At 39.2% G+C, this 17,594-nt stretch overlaps 2 protein-coding genes across 4 annotated transcripts; one reads left to right on the top strand and one right to left on the bottom strand.

Annotated features, from left to right (window-relative positions):
• Positions 1-3,160: 3,160 nt before the first annotated feature.
• On the bottom strand, positions 3,161-5,463 carry LOC145450480 (neuronal pentraxin-2-like). Its single transcript, XM_080328999.1, has 3 exons — positions 5,222-5,463; positions 4,919-4,979; positions 3,161-4,119 (listed from the first exon to the last, which is right to left on the bottom strand). The coding sequence occupies exons 1-3, from the start codon at positions 5,291-5,293 to the stop codon at positions 3,497-3,499; spliced, it is 756 nt and encodes a 251-aa protein (XP_080185125.1). The 5' UTR covers positions 5,294-5,463; the 3' UTR covers positions 3,161-3,496.
• A 231-nt stretch (positions 5,464-5,694) lies between these two features.
• Positions 5,695-11,628, top strand: LOC145450588 (uncharacterized). 3 transcript variants are annotated; one of them, XM_080329106.1, is made up of 10 exons: positions 5,695-6,061; positions 6,845-6,948; positions 7,034-7,141; positions 7,203-7,283; positions 7,350-7,616; positions 7,676-7,766; positions 7,832-7,908; positions 8,850-8,963; positions 9,940-10,047; positions 10,456-11,628. In XM_080329106.1, the coding sequence occupies exons 2-10, from the start codon at positions 6,901-6,903 to the stop codon at positions 10,540-10,542; spliced, it is 981 nt and encodes a 326-aa protein (XP_080185232.1). In that variant the 5' UTR covers positions 5,695-6,061; positions 6,845-6,900; the 3' UTR covers positions 10,543-11,628. The 3 variants fall into 3 exon arrangements, with proteins under 3 accessions (XP_080185232.1, XP_080185230.1, XP_080185231.1); XM_080329104.1 differs by having other exon boundaries at positions 7,832-8,025; XM_080329105.1 differs by lacking the exon at positions 7,034-7,141 and having other exon boundaries at positions 7,832-8,025.
• Positions 11,629-17,594: the final 5,966 nt, after the last annotated feature.

Below are 17,594 nucleotides of genomic sequence, written 5' to 3'. Positions count from 1 at the left end.
ATGATTAAAAGAAAAACCGAGGTGCATAAATGCAAATTTTGTAGAATAAAAGACGAGACAGTGGGTCACGTTTTCGCTGACTGCAGAGTAACAAGAGGAGTACTGAAGAATATAGAAAAGGCCCTCCAATTGGGGCATGCGAACAGAGAAGTGATACTACACAATAAGCTGAATGAAGACAGTGTAAAGTTGACGCTGATATCGATATTCAAGCGTACGGTGCTGCGATATAAACAGCACCTAGACATATCGGACGCATACCTGTCAGACGAAAAAGCATGGAGGAAGAACACGGCGGAAGTCATCCTGATGAAAATTTTGAAGAGAATTAAACTGCAAAAAGAAAATCTCATAAATGAGAGCATAAAAAACTGGACGAAAAAAATTCAAACATTCTTATCCGAAGAAAGAAGAAACGATGGGGAAGGAAACGACAATAACGACGATGACGAAAGAAGGAAAGACGAAAGCAAGGATGATGAAGACCAACGGGCGAAGGATGATGGACGAAACGGAAAAGAACGCGGCGAAATCTGAATGTGTATGTGAGAGTGTGTGCATTGTGTTTGCATATTTCATGTGTGTGAATGAGAGTGCGCGCGATGAAATATAAATTGAAATTATATATATTGAAATTATTTAAGCAATAAATATGTTGGGGGACAGCCAAAAGAAAGAAAAAGGCAATCGGGTCTCTCGACGAATTTCGGCTCGGATAGTTTTGAATAATATATCAAACGAGCGAGCCAATAGACTATGACGAAAGCAAACTTGGATTACTGCTTACAAATGAACTTTGTAACTTGACAATCAACACATTTCCTTCCGCTTCGTTCGCAGCCCCATAAAAGTATTCAAAATATCAGCGATTTAAGTAGACTAGCAACCCCAAAAAATCGGAAAATCTGTTAGGAAATATTAACATTGTATCTCTGCTGTCACCTCGTGGCCTTATTTCACACAAACAATAGCTAATAACTGCAAAATTTCAATTTTCTTTTCTTTTGATAATGGGGGTAGGAGGGGGGGGTCCAAGTTCCAACTAAAAGATCGCTTGTTTCGTCCGATAACTCTATAAAATATATGGTTTGCCCATTATAAATTATATCTATCTATTATGCTAAAATCTTTTAGTCATAGCCATAGGTCTACCTTGTAAAGAGTTAGACAGAACGTCACAGTAAACCTACAGCAAATTTATGACGAAATTCTGATTTTTGAAATTTTTAAATTTTTAAATGAAATTTCTATGAGATGGGTTGCACATAGGGTTGGGACTTCGGGATCAAATTTGAAATCCCGGGATCGGGATTTCCCGGGATTTTCGCTGCTCAATCCCGGGATTTCCCGGGATTAGCAAGGTAGTAAAATACACATACAAGCTACACCTACGGTTATTCCTTGTAATATTGACGCAAAAAATGCTCCCGTGGATAAGAACGGAACCCAGCGATCGAGAGCCACCCGGATAATAGCGTTTAAATACATGTACCGCCTGTCTAGTGTTGAAGTTGATTCGTCCAACGTGACCGAAAAACGTCTATTATTTCGTTTCATTATAGATCGGAAAAAGGCCTTCACAATATCGAGATTTTGCATTCCCGTGTCGGTGCATTTTCTGTCCTTGAATCCAAAAAAATCCACAATCTGCAGTGTAGAACGAAATTTTTTTGTTTTTTTGTTTAGAGCATAGCGACATCTAGCAACTGTGAAAATTTCATGGTGATGGGTTAGCCATCCGAAATTTAGGTTTCTATGTTTCTAGTCCCCTAAAGAATTTTAATTCAAATCTCAAATGTTACACCGGAATAATCGGATTAGTATTGAAATCAGATAAAAAACGCTTCGGATATCTGCAAATCTGATATCCACGAACGAGACAGAATTGGTAATGGTTAGCGACAGACTGATCTATTTAATATTTCTGCCGGATTAATACGCAGAAGCAACGCGCGCGAAGAGGACGACGCGTGAAAAGTTTTTAAGGTAATTGATGGATTTTGTTAATGATGTTGGTACAGGCTTATATTACCAAATTATTTATCGACACTAATCCCGTGTGTTCAGATTTACCGGTGGAGCGGATGGACTTCGGAAATTATTGGCAGTATTGTATTGATAAGGTACGACAGTGGAGCTTATAGGCTTATGAAGCTTTGTGCTCCACGACGATGGCACCATGGCAATTTCAACAGTTCAATGCATTTTTTCATGGTAAGTTTTCCTACACTACGTCTTCCACGAATCAGTCATTCCTCAATCCTCATTCATCGGATCTTTGCTGCGGCTTTCAAGCTCACTGTACTTTCTGGGCTTTTTAAGTCACTGCAATCGCAGTGCGGTCGGCGATGAGGATTAGGGTAAGTATAATTGTACGTGTGCACTGTGCAGCCCAAGCCATGTTCATGCCACACTGTGAAGGCTATTCATATGCGCCGAAATTCCAGTGGATTATAGTCCCGGACAAGCAGGTTGTAAACCCCTACAACAAAGCATCCCATTTGCCTCAAGCCATAATAGAATATACAGTTCTCTCAATTTTGCGAGTACAATTGGACTCATATGTGGGAATTATTCTGTTTTTAATATTATATCTTTTATGAGGGAGTATACTTATTACAATCATTAAATATACTGATACAAAATAGCGTTAGGAAAAATAGAATATCTCTCCACAAAAAAAATCGGATTTATGATAATTCACGAAATAAGTTTGGGCTCCTTCGAGATTCCTCCCCGATTATGAATTTTGGTTTGAGCTATCACGGCTCGGGTCTCGCCTTCACGGGGAAACAACCTTTGAACTGATTTTCGCTATAACGTATCTTGTTGATGTGACCCTCCTTCTTCAGTTTGATGTCATAGTACATGACTAACTAAGTTGAATGTGTCGTCTTTGGACGAGCTCGTATCAATCGAATGACCTAAATTCGAAGATCAGAACTAGAGATTTCTGAGACAACTTCAAGCAGTCTAGGTACACTTCCTCGACTATCCATGTTCTCTCTCCCTCACTCTTTGTAACAAAGTTGTGGAATACCCATCAAACTCCCTTTCCGGTCCAAATACAGTGATTCATTTCCTCGAAGTCCAAGAAACAATCCTAACGCTTCTTCTGAAACGAGATTCTCTTGTAAATCTATATGACTAAACAAGGGCCTTGTTTTAAACTTGTTTGTTTCAAATATATTTTTGTTTTAAATGCAACACGTCATATATATATATATTTATTCCAACACAAATTTTACATGTTCACAGAAATCCAATACTGATCGAACCATGTATAGTAAGCCATGTATGTCGACGTGTTAAAGAATTTACCTTTCATGAAAAATAGACTATATAGTTTGATTTGCACAATGTCTTAACAGAGCTACTACCATAATGAATCAGTTATTGCTAGCAGTAATTAGTGGAAAGGATTGTATAATTTGTTGTGCACAATTGCAAACAGTATTCAATATTGGCGCCACTAATGAAGTCTAATGATAGACTTTTAATTGCATGTGCGAGGTTGGATTGCCGAAACGCCGCCAAAGAGCTCAATGTTATTATCCTCCAAAGTGAAGAGGTAATCTGTTGGGCATGTGCATCGATTTTGGTACATCTTCACAATGTCCTCTTCACTTAACGCCCTGGTCCAGAGCATAAAGTTGGATATTGTACCTCTTACAGATTGATTAGGATCAAAGCGTCCACCCCTTCCATCTTGCTCTTGTCCTAAAATGAAAACTCCCCCTCCTTTTACGGCCCACGCATTGTTACCATTATATACATCCATCAGCTCGCCATCGACGTAGAGAAAGGATTTAGCCGAGGATTCCGCGTATGTTACGATGCAAATATGATATTCTCTATTTGTTTTTAGTGATAAATTTTCTGCGATAATGTGATTATTCAATTGAACATCTGCGCGATTCGCATTGATTACAATAAATGTAAAAGTATTTGCTCCACCAGCCGCAGAGTAAGATATGAGGCTGTCTTGATCTGCAGCTTCATATCTGTTGTACCAGCCACAGACGGTGAATTTCGGCAGGTCTGGAATACGCGTCTTAACCCGTATGTAGTCGGTGGTTTGCTTGGAATTGGGGAACTCGAAGGAAGTCTGCGGGCAATCTGAAAATCAAAATGTTTTCATCGTTTTTCGCAAAGCCAGAGCAAGTAGGCTACATTCGCATCGCGAAAGAAATCGTAACTGTTCCAGTTTTTAGCTTCAAGCATATACGCATACAGTTTTCTACTAGATTTAGGGGGCGACATCTGTATCATTTTAGTTTTTGAGTATATATTGGCGATATTAGTAAATCCACCACCATCAACGCGATTTCTGTATGTCGCTGATCTTACGGGGTCTTTACAAAAACAGTCCAGCAAAATCCTCAGTGAAAGACGAGTGAAAAGCGAATGAAAAGATCAAGGAAAAGCGTCTAAATAGAAAGCCGAAAGATCAAAATCGAACAATGCTACAGCGGGCATCAGGCCGAGGTAATGGATTTTTGATTGAGTGGTTATAGATTACTAACCTACGGTGTTAGGTTAGTATTAGAGACCGTGTCTGATCGTTTCGACAGTAACATATTTGTTCATTATTTCGCATTGCGACTGTACTGCATCGCATCGTAGCCTACACAGCGTGTGTCCTCAGCGTGTGAATTAACATTACCTAAGAAAATCGGAATAAATTTTTGATTTGCTTGACATTTTTATTGATTTCGGCTATTTTGTAGCGCTGGCCCTGTAAACTCCATTAGTTTTTTGCTATTATCAATTATTAACCCTCTATGGACCCGTAGAGCATCTCTAAGTGATCACCCACAACCACGATCCTGTAATGAACGATTTAGTCTATAATTTAAAATAATAAACGGAAGGACGACCAGAAATTGAGTTGATATAAATTTTTCCAGCTACTTACTGTCAGTAAAAACTGAGCTCGTTGAGGCTTTTGGGTGAAGGCGATTCATAAACTTCGAGCCCTGCGTTAAAAATTAAAATGAGTGAAAAACATATATGTGTCCGACACTGTCCTTTTATGTTATAGACATGACCATCTATATTTGAATATTAACGTTCAATATTTAATGTATGTACAGTACATTGTACAGGTAGGCCTACACTATAAACGACATACAATGCTCAAATGTTATACTTTACTTGAATTCAAGAAACCATTATGTATAAAATATCACCGTTATTGTCATAGCGGATGCATGGTTACCTTGTAATAGCCGAAGCAAGGTCCAGAGCGGAGCAACAAAATTATCGTAATCACAAAATAACACGCCTTCATGGCGACTTAGTTGGTGTCCAATATGAACTGAATGTAGAATAAAAAGGCCAATATTAACTCCCCTTACTCAACCTTAATTGCAGTCCTACATGTACTATCATAGGGTTGCCATACGTCCGGAATTTCCCGGACATGTCCGGAATTTCACTGTTAAAACTGCGTCCGGGAGGAATTTCTAATATATGCCTAAATATCCAGAAATTTGAAGTAAGCTCATCATTTTTTTCATAAATCAACATAAACATTATTATTTTTGGGCAGATTTACGCTCCATGAAATTTTTTCGCGTCACCCGCGATTTAGTAACACATATAGGCCTATTAGTTTTAATATGGGGACTACCACCTTCGCAAAAATTGCGATCATAAATGAATTAAAAAAAACATTCATTTGCACAAATACACTCTAAATTCCAAGCGTTACATTAAAACACAATATGACTTTTTTCCATCTCTCGAGATGCGTGAATGTGAAGTAAACACCGGCATAGCGAGAGAGCGACGTCTGTTTTCGCGTGAGTGACATAAAGGTGAGATAAATCGAGCTCATTCCTCATTTTCCTCTTCTCGTAATATTACGTCACAAACGATGTGGTATCGCACGCTCGATGGTGTGACAATCGCGAGAAGAGTGAGAACGTTCACAGAATTTTCCGTTGAGTGAAGCGGGCTGCTAGAGTTATTCGTAGTTGGACGCCATGGATTTAAAATTGGCCGATTTTCTGCTAGGACACGGTATAGAGCAGAGACACATCCGACTTATTGAACGGTAAGTGTTAAGTATATCGATCACGCAAATCATAGAAAGCTATTAAGGTAGGTTCTCTTTGATAAGGTTATGCCAAATAGCGCCATTTTACATGTAAACAGCTCGACTATTATTTGCTAACGTGCAGCAATGTTTCTTGGTGGATTGTACGCTTTAGATACAGATGGTACAGCCTACAACTGTTCTTTAATTTTGTGTTGTACCGGTAACGTTGCATCATATGATACTTGCATCAACGTGCATACTTATGTATACATTTTACGAGAAGTGTAACGATAATGCCGAAAATATTTGTGTAATTTCTTGTTCTGCATCCAAGTATATATCCATCAAGAATTCTCAGCCTGTGATTCAAGGTTCCTACCACCATGTAAATCTTTATATTTTTATTTTGTTCTGTCATAAAAATGAAGTCATGTGCTGTTCTGGTGTAATGTATTGTAAAGACTGGTCTAGGTTCTTGTCAAAACAGCTACTCGAATTCAATTGCGTTTATACAAACATCGGGGAGTATATTTTGCATATACCGCCGCTTCAATGTATTGCATTTCGAGTCCAAATTCAATGCATTTGCCGTAGAAAGTAGTGATGCTGTTGAGTTCTGCAAATTTTCTGAGTTCACCTATCCATGGCCACAAATCAGTCACCAAATTGGTGACACACAGTATATTATTAGCAAGAATGTTGATCAGGTGTGGTGCTTTTGAAGCTTGTCCTGTTAAAGCTAGTGATGTGATTATTATTTCATACGTTTGGGACTAAACAGTATATATTTTCTTTCAGAAAATGAAGTATGTAGCTCGGCTTTTGGATTACTGGTGGATGATGATTTTATTAAAATGAATTTCAAAGTGGGTGTCATGCGTCGTTTGATGAGCCTGAGAGATGTGAGTATATTGTTTCCATATTCATAGCTACGAGTTTTCCATTGTAGAAAGTGAGTGATATTTATCGTCTAATCTTGTCTTGCAGAAGTGGTTGACGTCTATCGAACACAGCGAGATCAATGTAGTATCTCATGTTCATGCTCCAAATAGTGATTTTGAACATCCAATAACTTCTCGATCACAAGCTATTGATGTGTGTAGAACTTATTAAAGTAATTATTGCATTCACCTTTACATGGAAGTATATTTTACAGAAAAGTAAACTCACTCAGATGGAAAGAGAAGTTAGTACGGAGGACTCGCCTGTCTTGCCTACATCAAGTACTTGCGTTTCGGTGCGAACATTTGCAGAACTATATTCCATAGAATGCTCGCATAAATTGAGTACTATCACATTTTAGGCGGAAGAAGTTCAAACAAATCCAGAAAGTAGTGAACCCGGAATCGCAACTACCAGCAAGAAAATGACATTACCCAAATTCAGTGCCCATGTTGCATGCGCATTGCAACATGGAAGAGTTGTCCATTGTATAAATGCTGTTGTGGAGGAGTGTGCATACCATGTCTTATCACAAGGTGATATGACATCCAAAGGAGAATATTCCGAATTCTCGAGACTGCTTTGTCAAAAGTATACATGCCTGCAATTTATTGGGCCTAATCACTGGGTAAGTGTATATTACAAGTTTCTCGACCTATAATCATTCAACGAGTTTCTCAATTACAGACACATTTCTCGAAAAAACTCTCACAAAAGATACGAAACATTCGTCACAGGAAAAAGAAAACGATCAAGATACCATTATACACAATCGAAGGTAGCATTTATCATGGTCTCAATCAGTTCCTTGTTTTCGTAACCCTTGGGTCATATTTCCTCAAGGCGTTGACCAAACAGAGTTTGGGAACGAAGCAAGTCTGATGAAAGAGTATACAAAACATACTCCGGACTGGGCAAAGGTCAGCGTTCTGTTTCGAAAATTGCATGACTCGCGCCGCGATGTATTGGCAGAAATGACAACACAAAGTGTGCGAGAAATACTAAGGAAATTTCCATATCTTTTCAATGTGAAACTAGTAAGTATGTTAACTCTTGGAAAAAATGTGCTCAATTTACTCTCATTTTCAGTGATTACGTGATAACTAGGGCAAGTTTTTGTTGCACTAAAATCGCGAGAAAGTTGCATTTAATTTTGACAAAAGTTGCAGTAAAAAGTTGCATATAAAATTTTTGTTGGATTATTAAGGTACGAGATACTCGAAAGGGTCAGTTGTAAAACCTAGTTCCTGCTCAGCTGTCAAATTTGTTATTTCGCCATTTGGCGGTCTGACGAAACCGCCAAAATTACATTTTATCCCGGCACACAGCAAGAAAATTATGCAATGCGGGAATACCAGAAGAAGTGGACCCAGTGGAAATGTAATTTTCAGCGGTCTCGCCTGGGCGTTCGTGAAATTGGAAAACTATTTCAAATTTAAACGACAGAATAAATAAAGCAATCTATTTACATATTATTTGGGCAACGTTGTGCTTGGCAGGGGGAGTTGAACTTCTCTCCATTGTGTCATAGATAACACTGAGATGCAGCTAACCTATCATATGGCTCTTCGTTATGCAAACCCAAGGGAGTAGAACAATACTAAAAATAGTTTATAGCATGGTTACTAAATCACTCCTTTACATTTTTACGCAATATTTGATAAAAGTTCAGTAAAAATTGGCAATAAAAATAGAGAAAAGTTGCACTATAAAATCTCTCCAAACAGCTTGAAATACCATGGTACGTAGATTATGAGTATCTGCGAAACTGTCGGAAGCTGTAAAAAAGTTGCAAAAGTTGCAAAAACTTGCCCGAGTGATAACTGATGATAACATTGTAATGCCCTTTTTCAATGTTCAGATCCGAGAAGAATTCGAGCTTTTGACATCGTGCTCGACAGCAGAAATCATACAGCGCTACCGCACTATGCTTTCCACCGTGGATACAATGATCGGTGCAATGTCTGGAGAAACGGTCAGTACCGTATACTAGATCAATTATCATTCACCTACCTACTGTCGAGTCATTTTCAATTCACCACCGAGTCAAGTTCAAGTCATCGAGCAGAGGGTCGAGTCCGAGTCATGGTATTATGACTCTAGTCTGAGTCCAAGTCATTGTTTTGACTGCTGAGTTTCCAGTTGAGGTCTTGTTAAACCCAATTTTTATACCTGTTTGTTGATATCGAATGGTTCGCATTTATAACATACTAATTTTCCCCACTTTTAGCACATTCTAGTCACATTTTCAAGTACCAGTACCAATAGACAAAACCCGAATAGTGTAGTTACTTTACTATTCTTCGAAATTACAATGAAGTCTTGACCGGTTAAGTCTCGAGTCATGTGACCTGGTTCGAGTCATGTGCAATGACTCGAGTCCAAGTCAAGATACACAGATTGACTCAAGTCGGGTCATTTCCGTATTTTGAGAAAATGACTCGAGTCATCAGAAAATTGTAACTCGAATCGGACTAGAGTCATTACAACCCTCTGTTAAACTAACCTGATTTAAACCCAGCTATATGGATGGAATCGGTATAATTTGCCTCTTTTCCACCCATGGAATTACATTGTAGCTCTTCATAATTACACATCAAAAAGTTTGCCAGGTAATATACGCGGAGTAGTATCAAACTTACTGCCATTTACGCTTCGCCATTAGCTTTTATCTCGACGCTAGTAATATGTGCAAGAGCTCGTCGCCGACAAATATCTGAAGAAGTCTATCAGCAGTAGAAGTAAAGTTAATGTGAGCTGCATACGGCTCTGAGAGTCGCAGTTGGGAATCGCTGGTCTAAAAAGTTTGTGATCCTCTGATTTAGATCAAGTCAAGAAAACCGTAGCTAATATTTCCACTTATTACAATTGTATCAACCAAGTTATCCATTAAGATACATGGAGATATGCACGTGACCTAATCATAACATTATTAAAATGATATTTTCCAGGAAGAAGATGAAAGTAAAGAGGTGAAAGGTCTCCTATTTCTCCAAAAAGAATTGACGGATAAGCGCTTAAAATCAACATCAAAGTTGCTCGCTATTGCAGTACAGCAGGTAATTATAGGTTAAAAATTTTGAGCCATGACATCTTGCTGAGTATTGTGGGTGAGAGGGCTGTCCAGAGGTGGTCCAAGTAGTCAGCCATGCTACAACAGTAGAATGGAGGAAATGCCGTAAATTTCACCGACCTTTTCAATTGCAAGGTGCATCTTTGTGACTAATGCCCAAGGCAGAACCTTCTTGAGTATACAGAAAAAGTGAAAGTATTTCGTTACTGATGTTACTCTTAGCGTGCCATCAATTAGTGTTAACTGTGTGTAAATAAGTCAGATCTCCAAGTTCTATTCTTATTAGCCAGTCTCTCAGCAATCTAGTTTGGTAATGGTGGTCATGATTTGATATTTTGACAACAGATAATATTAAACGCAATATTGAATGACTCATACATTCTTATTGTTTCAGGCACGTGATGTTAAAGTTGAATGCCTAAAACTGGACCCATCGCACCTACTTATCGCCATCCATGAGTCGGGAGTTCATCAGGGATAGGTGTTGGTGGATGATACCCTGCACAAAAGATCAAGGAATCCCAGGCATGGTCATTGACCTGATGTCTTGTTACTATGCCTGGGACCTTAAATATCCAAAATCATTTATGATCCTCGGATTGATTCAAAAGACACTTATCGGAGACGAAAAAAACGACTTTTTCAAATCGGCAACGTACGTCGAATTTGAAAAAAAATACCGTGAGGCCTGTTTGTGAGAATTCAGATTATCCAATGGTATAGACAGACTTGGACAACTATATAATTCTAGAAATTATACTAAACGGAGTGAAATCTTTCTCTGCTCCAATTTCAATTCTAATCCAATTTTGGAAATGCTTCTCAGCTCTAATTATAATTATATTTGAACTAATTTCTGGTTTACCTGAAATTGCTGTAGGAGAAGAGCTGTATAGTTCGAAACCAGCTTTCTGAGACAGACATTTTCCATTCTAATGCTTAGGAGAATAAAATCTGACTTGATGTGTACTGATCTTGACTGAGTTTTAAAGTTTTACACTAATTAAGTAATTATAATTATAATCTAATTTGAAGAAAAAAAGTCTTTATAAATAATGCCTCTTCAAATCCAACATTTCGAAAAACAGTAGTAGATATAATTTTAATTCTAGTCCTATTCAGAAATACTAGCTATAATTCCAACTGTTTGAAAAAAACTAGTTCTAATTTTAATTGTTGTCTAGTATTGAAAAAAGCTGTGTATGCATAATTCGAAACTAATCTCAAAAAGTTGAAAATTTTCTAGTTGTCCGACTCTGGCTGTAGGGTTTGTAATAATGGCAATGTTGCCTAACATTCGAGCATAGATGCATTGTAGAATGACAGCCTAGCAAGCAGCACTTGAGCAGGTGTCCTAATGATTCGAAAATTATCCTAAATCTAACACTTACCAAACACAAGCCTTAACCTACATGCTCAAGTGTTTGAATCCCTCATGTCAGGTGTCGTTTCCTATTATGTCGCTTGCTCATCATATGTCCGCGTAACGTTTGTAATGGCATTGCACGTTGCACCCATGTTTCAAATGAGTTGGTGCTTTTTGCAATAAAATTCGTTTTTATCTCAAGTTTTGCGTCATTTTGGAACACGTCAGGGTTAGTTGTTTTCATTTCGAGCTCTGTGGCAATATTCAACACGACAGCGTTACCTAAAACGCAAAAAAGCGTGACACGCAATACGAAACGCAATCAGGCGGTAAAAATCGACTCACTTTTGGCGTTTTGTTTTCCGTCTCATAAACGCCAATGAAATTTAGAGTGAAAGTCTAATTGTAATCACAATGGCAAGAAAATAGTATATTCATAGAGTCGGTTCAGGCTGTTTGGATGCTTTATTCAAATGTAGTGATTCTAAACCGAGGGGTAGTTTGCCTTTATTCTGGGGTTCGCGAAGATGTTGAACGTAGTCAGCTTCGAAAATAGGCCCTGGGTAGGTCTGGGCAAATGTGCCGACCTATAATTAGTAGGTAATCAGCTTATCAAATTATGAGCTGAACCACGGAACATTTTCAAATTGGAAATGAAGTCGCGACCATAAAAGGTTGGAAACCACCGGATGTGCGTAATAGCTCAGTGGTGCAGTGCGCACAGGCATTATGCTGCTAAATAATCTTATCGGTGTGACATGAACAAGACTTAACGATTTACAATTAAGCTCCTTACATTTTCGAAGTCATAATCCTCCACCAGCTCTACCGCTAACTCTGATTATGTGAGTGTAAAGAGAATCAAATTATATAGTAATATATGGAAGAACCAATATTATGGACATAATTCACTCAAATCATTTAACGAACAGATGCATATAGAAACCGGATGCATACAGTAAGCCCCCAGAAGCTCCATAGATTACCCTACGGTGGGCCCAAGATCAGTGTTTATTTTGCATAGGAGAAGGGCTGAAAAAATGTGGCTTCGGCCCTAGTTACAACTTACACAACCACGTAGCCTACTCCTGAACCGGATCGTGACCACCTCTAGTCGATAGGCAAAGCTTTGCTAGTGGGACGTCACAATGATCGACCATGTGCTCACACCTCATTTTGAAATTCTCTAGTGGACGCTAAAAGCGTCCGGAATTTGTGTTACATTAGGGTTACCATATTTTGGAACCGGGAAAGGAGGACACACTTTTTCCAACTTTTCAAACTTAGAATACCGATGGAAAATACTGAAAAAATGGCAAATAAATTTTTTCCACTTAGCAGTCGGTTGATTAAAAAAAGGTCATCTTTCTCGCTCAGCGACCAAAATACCCGTCGGAACGTTACTTCGATGCTGATTTGCGGTAACTCAGTCGAATTTTGCTATGAATTTGACCAAAATTCCTCAAAAAGAGGACAAAATCTCAAAAAGGAGGACATTTTCAAAAACCTGAAAAAGGAGGACAAATCCTCCTAAAGCAGTACGTATGGTCACCCTATGTTACATAAATATCGTAACTATCACAACCTTATTAAAATATGTCATATTTCATTTTGTTTTTATTGAACAATTTGTGGCGCTTATTGTCGATAAGGTCATTTGCGCTCGATCATGAATATTGTCCTTTACTTGATCTCTTTGCTTGTGGTACACGATTTATTCGGACGACTTCCAGTCGCTTTCTCATCTCACCCACATCTTTCACTCCCTCTCGCGCGCGTCCTCGTCAGTGTCTGTTGCAGGCGATTTTCGTAAGCTAGCTTGATTCATCTGGGCTTTGAGTACGACACTGCATATGCAGTGAAGTCAGCGATGAGGAGCCCAGATAAACCTCCGACACATAGAGGCAGGTCCAAAAAGGGATTCGAACCACTACCATTGGTGTCGTGACACTGGTCCATTGTATAACCAACTGCGTCAAGTGCGAGGGATGGATATTGGATACTAGCCTAGTTTAAGTCGATGATCGCCTACCGGCTACCACGCATCAAGCTATCAAGCTAAGTTAATTGGAAGCTCACAATAAACGTATAGATCGTATATCTACGCAATGTTCACATGCTATAGCACATCTTTATTGAATGGGATCAGACTTGTACAATGTATAGCAGAAACTACTGGATTTTCAAACTAGAACTAGAACTAGAACTGTTGACTGGCTATTAGACACAACCAACTAAAAACTAAAAATACGAATTCCTGAATTGCAAATAAGCTGTGAAATATTGGAGATGGAACGGCATTTCAAATGGACGAAGTTTCGAGTTTGAAATGGGAACAATGTTAATTAGATGTAGTCTACTAGGCTGCTGCTATCCAGGAAATGTTTCTTTATACTCGAATGACTATTTTATGCACCGTGCTGGATAATTGAGTAACCTAACCCGGAGATAAGATCCGGGGTCGCCAGGATCCCGCAGGTTAGCTTGGACTACATCACTCCTTCCATATTGGCTATCAGAACGCACCAGCAGTCAGCTTTATACTCTTCACTTTAATTACTCTACTTGGGGTCGAGTATGAACAGGTTTCGTCAAGTTTCACCAAGACCTGACATGTATGATTACTTGTCAACGCAAACATGATTATCTTAGTTAACAAACGGGGACATGGAGCCAAGATACTCATATCGCGTTCGAGAATATTTTGCATGTCCTGGCTAGTGCTTAGTCGGGAGTCTGGACTATCACCATCATCGGTCTTTTGTGTGCCATGTGCCGACAAGAAGTATTTTGATGCCTACATAGTCAACATGTTCTTTCCATATTCTCAAGAGCGACGATAAGGACTTAAAAATTGCAGATTCTCATGCTTTCGCTGACAAAACATTTGGAACTGTAGCCTAGCTTGTGTATGATGACGTAGTGCTTCCTAATCTTCAAAAGCGGTCAATATCAATTTCCATCTTATTCGTATTTCTGTGATACAATACATATCCTATGTATTTTTTGAGGACATGCATGTTGCATGATGACATGTCTACAAGTTGAAGTTAATAGCAAGGTGCCTCGACTTACCGAAATTGAAATTAAATGTAGATGTATCTTTACGATCTACCATATTTTCAATTAACACACAGCGCGTTAATACAGTTGGCCTGTCTGATACAACATTTTGCAACGCTGATCACTGATCAGTAATAATCTTAACTACAGGCCTCATAAAGTAACATTTTCTCAAAGGGTAAAGGTAAAAAATATAGCAAAACTATCACTTCCTCCACACGATGTGGTCGAATTCCTACCACGTGTTGTTGAAAATTTATACCTCCTTGGATACAGCAGCACGAAGCCATTTCTCTGCACCGTCCGTGCCATGCCCATTTCTAGGATTTGACAGTGAATGACAGCGTATTTATGACTACTTATGACTACTTGTAAGCTATAATGAATTCATGATGTCCAAAACCAAAAAAGTACTATTCAACGTGAGAAGTTTTGGTATGCTCATTCGAGAACACTACTTCCTGAGTGGAATTATATGTCAGTACTTCCACTTCTACTTTAGTAGCTCGTGACTACTTTGAGGACCTCCGACTGTTATTGTGTTTAACTCTGGTAATACATTGTGGAGAGATGCGGTGACTGTTCTTGCATTATGATGAGAATGAATAAATCTCTCATCGGAACTTATGTATTTTCAGAATAAGCTCCCAGTTACGTTTCATTCAATTGGACAAGAGAAACCTGTTCTTTGAGACTGCTGCTGTGAGGATGCCAAATCCCCTGGTCACACGTATCCGTAGGTTAGTAATCTAATAGTCTAGCCGAGTTTTAGCTTGTCAGGCCCACGTATCAGTGATTTCACACTCTTAGCGAAAAGAATGTGAATTTACACCCAAAAGGTGGCACACGAAGACGGAACCAACTCAAAATTCAGAAACCCCGTTCTGGGTGGGGGTGTCGATTAAATATTTCACCTGATTTGTGAGCGGCTGAACATCACATCTCGTTTTGTGTTTCAATTTAGGATCAATTTGACCCAAATCATCATTACAAATCGGCGTTTTCCTTTCTTTGCATATGTTCACTGTTCAGTCGCTAGTTTTAGTTCACACCCACACCCACAGGATGGTACACGAAAGCATATTAACCAATTCGCAATTACATCGTGGTCATAAATCCTACGTTCCTAGGTGCATGCATGATTTGGATTAACATGTTGTACTCGATTTATACAGCGGTATAAGTCTGAGGCTGGTTCTGGTTTCGCATGTAAAGTGGGTGTATATTCACACCCGTTCATGAAGGGTGGAAATAAACGCTTTTTCTGTTGAGTGCAGGTCCCTATGTGCCTACTTTCATTGTACTCCATTTGCGGTTATTCTAGCTCAGGGGTGGGCAAACTACGGCCCGCGGGCCGCATGCGGCCCGCAACACCGTTTTGTGCGGCCCGCGAGAGTCTAAAGAAACTTTTTTTTTAAATATTGATAAAATGCGTACTAAAAATCGAATTAATACAGGGACTTGAATAACTTTTTTTTGGTCTATTTCACCATGATAATTCTAAGACAGTGGCTCTCAAACTGGTGGTCACGCCGCCTTTGGGGCGTGAAAGCATATGAAGGGGGCGCGAAACTGAGCGAAACTGAAAATATTTTTCGCGCTCCGCGCAATTTACTTCCAATTCAAAGTTATTGCTCTGTGTTTAGTCTGAATTGCATATTTCAAAATCTCTCATCCACAGTCGTAACCTTCATGCCTTCAAACTACCCGTCAGGTTTGCTAGCAACCTGGTTGCGTTTTGTGATATGACTATAAGGGGGCGCGAAATCTTTCTCTGTCATAGGAGGGGGGGGGCGTGTCTTGAAAAGTTTGAGAACCACTGATCTAACGTAAATACTTAATATCACAGTGGGATAGCTGTTACGAGATTGACATAATTTGGATAAATAGTGGGATTTCAGATTGGCCATTCCATATTTATTTCAGCGTAGTGCTTATAAAAAACGATTCGGGCGTGTCTTACATAGTTTCGTTGTATGTATGCGTAGAATTGTGGTATTTATATTTTATCTACACATAGTAGAAGCGTGTTTGAAGCTTACATGGTTATGATGCTGTCAGCATTGTGTGTCCTGGAATTGAACCAAAAGTGAAATTAGTGAATCTATGTACAGATCGCTGCTCACATATTTAAACTTCAATCCTGTTCTAAGAATCGGGACAACCGACTTTCATCTCCATAGTTTTGAAAATTGGTTATTGAGGTCCGCCAGCCTATGAAATCTCGCCACCATATGTTTCTGACGCGTGTACGATTTCATCAAAGCAATGTTTGGCTTGTTTTACATAAGCACATATATTATCTCCATGTCCTCACTGTATAATCAAATAGCAATAATGCGTTTTGGTTTATAATCCCAATTTTATATAGTGCGGCCCGCGAATGGATTCAGATGTCGAATGCGGCCCGCGAGCTCAAAAGTTTGCCCACCCCTGTTCTAGCTCGTCAAGCATCAGTTGGACTAAAATTTTGGGTTTAATTTTTACCGCGGTATAGGCTACTTCTGAGAGGTCCTGTTTTCGTGTATCACCTTTTGGGTGTTAGAGTGTTCCTGCCCATCCCTATGGGCACTGGGCAGCATGCGGAATTATTACGGTTCGATATTTACGTTCCCGACTTTGTTATCATTACTTCAATATTATCATAGCGTGACCCCCAGAGTGTAGCCTACATCGTACCAAGTGTCTCAGAATTGCGACATTTAGAACGGAATGTATGACCATTTTTAAAACTACCAAGCAGCTTCTACCAGATAAATACTAGTGTGTGTATTGAGATTGTCTCATCGATTTCGCCACACACCGACCTTGTCTGCAGGAGTGTACGCTATTTCTCATCGAGTATGCAAAACGGTGCACGACACGCCTGTTTTAACACGATATATCACCTGTATCCCGGTAACTGAATATAATGTCGAATTTGTACCTAATTATAATGTCATTAGTTGTTTGCGGGTCCTGAAGATACACGATGTTATTTCGACATACTACATGATTTGATGCAATTCTGATGTGTGTGGACCGATCAGGGCTGTGGAGTCGGTAAATTTTACCACCGACTCCGGCTCCGACTCCGACTCCACACATTTTCAATATACCGACTC

Source organism: Botryllus schlosseri, chromosome 11 (genome assembly GCF_051294905.1).
Source record: "Botryllus schlosseri isolate E-star chromosome 11, Bs_hap1, whole genome shotgun sequence".
Classification (NCBI taxonomy): Eukaryota; Metazoa; Chordata; class Ascidiacea; order Stolidobranchia; family Styelidae; genus Botryllus; species Botryllus schlosseri.
This window is presented reverse-complemented; position numbering and strand designations above follow the sequence as displayed.